At 42.5% G+C, this 8,930-nt stretch overlaps 1 protein-coding gene across 2 annotated transcripts in view; it reads right to left on the reverse strand.

The window, feature by feature from the left end:
* Positions 1–6,698, reverse strand: part of SEPSECS (Sep (O-phosphoserine) tRNA:Sec (selenocysteine) tRNA synthase) — a 44,477-nt gene extending 37,779 nt beyond the window's left edge. Inside the window, exons 1-2 of one of the 2 annotated variants that reach the window (XM_083460522.1) lie at positions 6,389–6,698; positions 2,484–2,638 (exon numbers count right to left, since the gene is read on the reverse strand). In XM_083460522.1, the coding sequence (XP_083316648.1) occupies positions 2,484–2,638; positions 6,389–6,577 (344 nt within the window). In that variant the 5' untranslated portion in view covers positions 6,578–6,698. Of the gene's footprint in view, positions 1–2,483; positions 2,980–3,169; positions 4,567–6,388 lie in introns of those variants that run through there. The other variant, XM_083460523.1, reaches the window with a different exon arrangement.
* Positions 6,699–8,930: the final 2,232 nt, after the last annotated feature.

The following is an 8,930-nucleotide window of genomic DNA, read 5'->3' on the forward strand; positions in this document are numbered from 1 at the left end:
ACTTTAGGCCCTTAGAAGCCGAGTTTGCCCATAAGCTCTGCTTCATTTGAATAAAATCAATTTTAATGGGCTTTTGTTCATGTTAGCCGCAATTAATCTGTCATAAGGGTCATTTAAAAATGCAACTCCCATAATTCAATATATGCATGTAACTGATGTTTAATATGTTTTTGTTTTAATATATGGGATAGAAGAAATTCTGATTAGTGTGCTGGTGAAGGGTAAATGTTCCACTGTAAAACTAATTATGCTGAAGTGGAAGAGAAGAATACATCATTTATTTCTTCATCCAAAAATTCAATTTCACTATGCTAATATTTGTTAACATAGCAGCAAAGAAATTATTTTCACATTTTTAGCATACCAAGCAGGGGCTCATATGTTCAAAAAGATATAAAAACCTGTTCATACAAGCAATCTACTCGCATTAGGAGCACAACATATGAGAAAAGGACCTGTTTGTAATTACGGTCTCTCTTTTCAGGAACCATGAACCTACTGTTATCGTTTAGGATGACAGAGAACAGGCACACAGTTCAGCTGAAATACCTGTCCTTATGTCCTTAAGATGAAACCAACTCTGTCTGCTCTGGCAACACTTATCATGTGTGAAGTTGGAAGAAAGAGGTACTTGGGAAGAAGGCTGTACCTTCTTGTTACAGTTGGCTGACCTTCTGTTAAGTAATGCACACATGGTGCGAGAAACACCATGAATATATCCCCCAAGTGCTGTATGCATCTCCCATCCTGCCCTTAACTCTTTTGCCTTGGATGATGGGAATATTGGAATGATGAAAATTATTTCTGTTCATAACACAGTATCAAGCTATAAATGTACAGTATAAGCAAATTCAAAAATTTGCAAATGAACAAAACCCAAACCGAAAACCATGTATTAGCATAATGAGATTCTACATGCAATCCATGAACTGGACCAGTGCTACACAACTGCAATACAGTGATACCTCGGGTTAAGAACTTAATTTGTTCTGGAGGTCCGTTCTTAACCTGAAACTGTTCTTAACCTGAGGTACCACTTTAGCTAATGGGGCCTCCCGCTGCTGCCACGCCACCGCCACATAATTTCTGTTCTCATCCTTAAGCAAAGTTCTTAACCCGAGGTACTATTTCTGGGTTAGCAGAGTCTATAACCTGAAGCATCTGTAACCTGAGGCACCACTGTACTGTTATCTGTCTGCATTATGGATATGGTTGGTGTGAATGGCTGAGATCTTTATGTCAGAGATTATTAAGGATGTGTTTCGGAGACATTACTATGAAGGAAAGCATGGGTATAGCTTCTACTTCAGTGATTTTGTTTAGCTGCTAATAATGTTTTATAAGATGCAGGGTTTTTAATGTATTTTTCTATTAGATTTTTACTTCTCTTTTTGTAATCTTTAAGAGGATATTTTGTTTCAACAGTGATTATGTTGTTTTTAAATGTGGGTTACTATTGCATTTTTGTATACGATTTGTAATTTGTATATAAATAAATCTTAAAATCTATTCTGATATTCAGTAATGTTATACTTCAAATATTTTAAGATATGCTGTAAACTGATTAAGATTTTTTTTAAAAAAAGAAAATCTAATGTGGTATACTAATGATCTAAATAAAACAAACATTAGTGTGACCCCATTCTTTGTGAGAAAGTAATGGTGAAGCAAACTAGTATACCCCATTCCATATATATTTGCTACTCTAATAAGCGTCGGAATTGGCCAATAAACCAGGTTAAAGTGCCAATCTTCTAGTTTAAGTGATATGTACTGAGTTTGTTGCGCTGCATGCTTTAAAAATAAAAAGCAGATTTAAATACAATATCTGTGTAAAAAAACCCAAGCAACTTGAAAAAGCAACAAAAAGCTAGAATCATAATCCATAAGAACCATTCTAAAGCTGATACTGGTATTTATTAAACGAATCAAAATGTCAGAAAATGCTGTGCAGATTTTTGAATTTTCAGTTGCTAAACAATGGAACTAAGACTCGCTGAGCGGAGCTGGAAATCGCATCTGCGCACACGCAGATACTGGAAATCGCGTCTGCACATGTCCAGACACCAAAAAACGCTTCTACACAGGTGTGATTTTTGGCTTCTGGGCATGCGCAGAAGCAATTTCTGGTGCCACGGACATGTGCAGATGTGATTTCCGGTGTTGCGCTGCGCTGGTTTGGCTCACGGATAATCTCCATGGGAGTGATCCAGCCCATGACCAGTAAACCTTGCAGACCCCTGGCTTAGATACACACTGGGTCTGTGTCTAGCTATCACCTCTAAGAAAATAGCCTTCACAGCCCAAACCTTAATTACCAGTAAATTCTAGCACGCATAAACATACAGCAATACAATGGTTGAGCCCTCATTTTGGGGAATATAAAATCTAGTTGTTACCTAGTTATGCACATTCCTTCACAGGAGGAAAACAAGTATAAAAGAGAAATAAGTCACTTGTCATATTAAAAAAGCCGTATTTACCTGTAATGCCGGCGGGCTACTAGCCCTGATGCCACTCTTCCTTCCCTCTCACCCACACCACAGTTGCCTAGGAAATTATTGCTGTCCATAATTGCCAGTTCATGGAGAAAAAGTTCAATAGTGCTTTCATCCCATCCATCTTCAGGACATTTGCCCTTCAGAAAACAGTACAATTAAATACAATACAGTTAAAGTACATACATTTACACATTGTTGTTGTTTCATTTACTTAGATAAGCTAAACTAGAATAAGGAAAAATGAAACTAACTTGAAAAATGAAACTAACTTGAAAAAAACATGTTTTTAATTGAAAAGTACTCTGTTATTGCGAAGTATTGCAAAGAAACTTCTTTTAAAACCCACCAATGTCATTTAGTTTCACGCAGAAAAATATCAAGGTGTTCAAACTCACACCATTTGCCTTGCAGGATTGCAACATTGGCTCACTTCAGGTGCTGTACCCATAGTTTGGTGAACATGCAGCAGGTTTGCACACTTAGGAAGAACTTCCTGACAGTAAGAGCTGTTCGACAGTGGAATTTCTGCCAAGGAGTGTGGTGGAGTCTCCTTCTTTGGAGGTCTTTAAGCAGAGGCTTGACAACCACATGTCAGGAGTGCTCTGATGGTGTTTCCTGCTAGGACTCGATGGCCCTTGTGGTCTCTTTCAACTCTATAATTCTATGACTTCCTTTCCCCCTCTCAAATGCAAATGTTGAACTCCCTTCTATGGCTCATAACCACAGTTTACGGTTACATCTTCATTGGGGCTAAAAACAACAGTTGACCAGGACTGCCTGAAACCCTAACTTGAAATGCTGGCTGGAAACAGGTTTGCATACCACAATTTCTTCCCAAATCCTGGTAAGCTCTAAACCACAAGGCTTTAACCGCAATTAAAGCAAAACGTAGAAAAGAGAAAAGAATTCACATGCAAGAGGGGTAAGAGTGCACCTATCCTATCTCAGTTACAGTTTAGATTAGTTTAGTTTAGTTGTTTAGAAAACAGTGAAAGACTGTCTGAACTGAGTCACCATTTCCAATATATCAGGAGTGGCCAACTCCCAAGAGACTGCGATCTGCTGGCAGTGATCTACCCCCTTTTTTGGGTTCAGGTCAAAGTTTTTGAGCTTTTTTTAGGAAGCCCTGTTTTGGGGGATGCAGGGCAAAAAAACGGAGTTTTTTCTAGGGGAGCAAAACTTGTACAGCTTCTTTGAGGGGAGCCACTGATCTACCACACACGTCCAGTGATCTACCGGTAGTTCACGATCCACCTGTTTGACGTGCCTGCAATATAGCTACCACTTTTGCTTGAATTTCAAAGCTAACAGGGAAACCTAGTCCAGAAGCATAAGGATGAAGTTAACACTATCTCAAGCTATGTTCACAATTAAGTGTGCATATGGAGAGGACACATTATTTTGCAGATGAAAAAAGACTGTGCAAATCATCCAAGGTTATTTTCTTCAGTAAAGTGTCTAAGGTAGGTAGGGAGTAAACAAACAAATTCAGTGGGACTTTCTAGGAATGCTTACTCAATAGCATTAGGTTACATATTAAGCTGGCCGGACCTAAGAGATGTAACTAACAAGTCAGAAGAACAAAGGTTTCTGACAGCTCTGCCAAAAATAAGGCATTATTACTTTCTGCCTTTCCTCCTATGCATCTCGATGGGCCTGGCTAGGTATGGAAAATCACAAAATATATATGATACAAAACTCATTACTATTTATAGTATGCTTCTTCTTCTATGAGTAGACAATTCTCAGACCCATACCATACATTTTAAGAACACCCAACAAGCATTTATAGCAAAAGGACTTCCCCCAAAGAGCCCTGAGAAACTATAGCTGCCCACTCACAGAGCTACAAGACCCAGAACCCTTAAAAAACTACAGTTCCCGGCGTTCTTTTTTTGGGGGGGGGGTCACACACTTAAAATGTGTGTTGGATGCACTTTAAAGTGCATTCAGAGGCGTAGCAGAGTAAATGGCCCTTAACTGCAAAGAGACAAAGGCTGCCAGCAGCTAAAACCATGCCAAGGCGCCAGTGGGAAGCCTCCGACCTTGCTGCTATGTGGACAAGCCACCTTAAGGTCCATAAATAGCAACACCCTAGAGTTCCTGGGCCCTAAGGAAGTTAGATTAGGCTCAACCAGAGCCAGGGCCTTCTCAACACTGGCCCCGGCCTGGTGGAACGCTCTGTCTCATGAGGCCAGGGCCCTGAGGGATCTGATTTCTTTCCGCAGGGCCTGTAAGAAAGAGTTGTTCCATCTGGCCTTTGGCTTAGAATCAGTTTGATTCCCACCCCCTCTTTCTTTTTTTCCTTTCTCCTCCTGTGAAGCGGCTGCATCCTTTTAATGTTGTATTTTAATCTTTTTAAAATTGTATTTTAATCAACTTGTTTTTATTATTGGTTGTTAGCCGCCCTGAGCCCGGTCTTGGCTGGGGAGGGAGGGGTATAAATATTTTTTTTTATATTATTATTATTAGCCTCCAGGGTTTTACATCACTGAATCAGAGGTGCTCCCACCACAACCACGCTCAGAAACACAATGGCCGGGGTGGGGTGTCCTTTTGCGCCCAGGGCTGCACAAGAGCCGTAGCTCAGTGGCAGAGTGCCTGCCTTGCCATGTTCAGTCCCCAATGGCACCTCCAGGTGGAGTCTAAACCCTGGAGCAGGGGTCAGCAAACTTTTTCAGCAGGGGGCCGGTCCACTGTCCCTCAGAACTTGTGAGGGGCCGGACCATATTTTGAAAAGAAAGAAAGAAAGAAAGAATTCTTATGCCCCACAAATTCTGGGTGCGAGGGGCCAGGGACAGAGACCCAGGGACAGGAGACAAATAACCCATTTTAAATAAAAGGACACATTCTAATCATGTAAAAACACGCTGATTCACAGGCCAGATTTAGAAGGTGACTGGGCTGGATCTGGCCCCTGGGCCTTAGATTGCCTACCCATGCCCTGGAGAGCTGCTGCCAGTTAGTGTGGACAATACTGGGCTAGATGGACTAAATGACTCTGTAATAATAATAATAATAATAATAATAATAATAATAATAATAATAATAATTTATTTATACCCTGCCCATCTGGCTGGGTTTCCCCAACCACTCTGAGCGGCTCCCGGCAGAATATTAAAAACACAATAAAACATCAAACATTAAAAACTTCCCGATACAGGGCTGCCTTCAGATGTCTTCTAAAAGTCAGATAAAAAGGTAAAGGAACCCCTGACCATTAGGTCCAGTCTTGACCGACTCTGGGGTTGTGGCACTCATCTCGCTTTATTGGCCGAGGGAGCCGGTGTACAGCTTCTGGGTCATGTGGCCAGCATGACTAAGCCGCTTCTGGCAAACCAGAGCAGCACATGGAAATGCCATTTACCTTCCCGCCAGAGAAGGTACTGCACTTTGATGTGCTTTCAAACTGCTAGGTTGGCACTAGCAACGGGGATTCGAACCACCGACCTTCTGATCGGCCAGTCCTAGGCTCTGTGGTTTAACCCACAGCGCCACCCGCGTCCCAAAAAGTCAGATATTCCTCCTTAAATTAGCCTTTTATTCAGGCCATGAGGACTAGAACCTTGCTTTTTGTTGTTAGGCAGCTCCCTACGTTCTGTGTTCCATGACAGGCAGAGGCAAACTCCCACCCTCCAGATGTTTTGGGACTACAACTCCCATCATCCCTCGCTAACAGGAACAGTGGTCAAGGGATGATGGGAGTTGTAGTCCAATCTGGAGGGCCGTTTGCTTATGCCTGTTCCATGAGGAATGACACCTCCGGAGGGCGTGGCCTGAAAAAGCAGGCGGGTGGGCGGAGCCTCCGGAGACGAGGCCACGCCCCCACCTCCCGCTTTCCCTCAGAAAGAAACGACGAGCAACTCCCCGCCGGCCCGGCTTTTTACCTGCTCTAGTAAGGCCCGCAAGCGGAGCTCGTGCGCGCGGCGCCCCTGCGACCCCTGCCGCACGTAGGCCGCGTTCACGAGCCTCTCGCTGGCCAGGAAATTCTCCGTGTTCATGGCGGAGGGAAAGCGAGAGAATGAAGAGGCGGGCCTTCGGCAGTGCGAGAGGAGGGGCTGCGTTTCCGTGCGCATGCGCACTCCGCGCGCGACGCTTTCATCCTTCGAGGGCAGTGAGAGAGAAGGCCGCTCTCGACGTTGTAAGAACGTGAGCGACTGGCGCCCCCTATCGGAGAGGAGGATGAAGGGGAAGGCGCTCGCCGCCCGCTTTCCCAACGGCGTCGCTCCACAGAACGCGGCTTTCGTTCTGCGCACGCGCAGTTAGGTCAGTGATGGGGCTCTACAGATGTTGGTCCACAGTATCGTCATCCTTGGCGTCTCTTGACAACATCTGGAGAGCCAGTGGGTCCCTTCTACTGGTTCCCTTAGCCTTGGTGCGGAGAAACTCCCGTAGCAATCCTATTATTATTATTTATTTCATTTATTAAACTTTATTAAAGCCTTCATCAGTAGATTTCAGGGCAATTCACAGCAATTCATTGCATTTGTTAGCCGCAAAGTTACCAGGAATGAGCAACCTTTCGGATTTCACAGGTCTCCTTTTCAGGCCAAACATTTTAAAGAAGGGGGCTGGGCAGAGAACAGAAGAAAGTACTGCAGACAAAAGGTGCCGCCAAGTCTTGCTTCGAGTGTACAGTATTTGAATGAAAACTTTGTCAAGGAGCTTTCAGTCAAGTTAATGAGTCTGGGCAGGTCATCAAAATGAGCAAAAAGTGTGCAGGGTGTATGTAGTGATCATGTGGACAGAATCCTTAAATGATGCTAAGCATGGGCGTAGCCATTATTTTTATTGGGGGGGAGTAGGCTTCTGTTGGAGGGGCAGAACCTGAGTTAATTTTTATTGGTTTTTATTTATTTAGGGAGGGGCAGCTACCCCTCTGCCCCCCTAGGCTACATCCATGATGCTTAGGTTTTCCATTCCCCTCCCATTTTAATGATTAGTTTTGTGCATCCCCTGTTTTGCAATATTTTTAACGACTGGAAATTAAAATTCAGTTTTAAAGTTGTCCTAACCTTGTTTTCTTGCATGGGATCAAAGTTTTGTTTTTAGAATTTGAAGATCTGTGGCCCTGATAATAATTTGACAACGTATCATGTGGAATTATATTTAGTGATGTAAATATATTTGTTTTCAAATAGGAAATATTTTTGCTTCATGATGCTGTTCTGCAATGCCGCCTACAGTGTGTGTTGAATATGTATCACAAGAGGGCGCCATCATATAACTCAATCACACAGTAATTTATTTTCATTATATTGCCTTTAATCCTCCTACAGCCACGATTGAACACAAGGCTAGAGAAAGAGAGAAAAGCTGACATATCTTTTAGGTACAACAAGTTAAACAAGCATGAAATCTCATTTAAGTCATATAAATGCATTATATATGTAAGAATACATATAATTAATCTATTACTAATTAACGAATCATGATTTTTGGTAGTGGTTCCCTCTTTATGGCATGTCATCCCTGGTGGTGATGTGTCTGTTGATCTCAGTATGAATATTCCTCACTCATTATTGAAATTCAGGAGGAATTTAGAAATATTCCTGTTTACTGATTACTAAGTGTGCAGGTGTGACATTATTAGCTGTGGGGATATTTGAGAGTTTTTAATTGTTTTATTATCATTTTTTTAATGCAGTGTTTTGCTGTTTGCCATCCTGGGCTTCTTTAGGACAAAGGGAAGGATAGAAATTTTACAAAATTACAGTTTACAAAACTTCTGCATCATTCATTTTCATAGAATGCTTTACTCAAAAACTTTAGCATCTTCCATAACTAAACAGAAAAAAGCTTTTAAAGTACAACTAATAAAAATTTCTATTTTACAGGTGTATCATTCCATTCCTTACCCCTAGGGCACGTCCATTACTTTCAGGGCAATCCTGTGCATTATTCATATCCTGTGGTGGCTGGTGACTATTGGAACTGGTCGGACAGAAGGCAGGAAGGTCACCAGGAAGTCAGACAGGCAGTTTTGTCTAGTTTTCTAGTTTTGTCTTCATTCTCCTCCCTGCTGAATTCTCCAAGGGGAGGAGGGGGCCACCCTTTGACTGGGTGGAAGTAAGATGGTAGCCAGGTGGCAGCTGGTTGAGATTATACCAGGGGTCAGCAATTTTTTTCAGCAGGGGGACGGTCCACTGTCCCTCAGACCTTGTGAGGGGCCGGACTGTATTTTGGAAAAAAAAGATGAACGAATTCCTATGCCCCACAAATAACCCATAACGGTTACATCATGAAAGGGGAGGTCTGGTGGCAGTAATCTGAGCATCCTGGACCCTGCCCCATGGTTCTCCTTGCCCTCCACCGAACACCCATCAAGTGTAACAAAAAAGATATTTCCATTTCCCTGTTTCCCAGCCAAGTTAATCACACCCTTTTGTCTTCATCTGGGTTTGTTATTTCTGGAATGGCTCTTGTCTG

Source organism: Podarcis liolepis (genome assembly GCF_965112155.1).
Source record: "Podarcis liolepis genome assembly, chromosome: 9".
NCBI classification, from domain to species: Eukaryota; Metazoa; Chordata; class Lepidosauria; order Squamata; family Lacertidae; genus Podarcis; species Podarcis liolepis.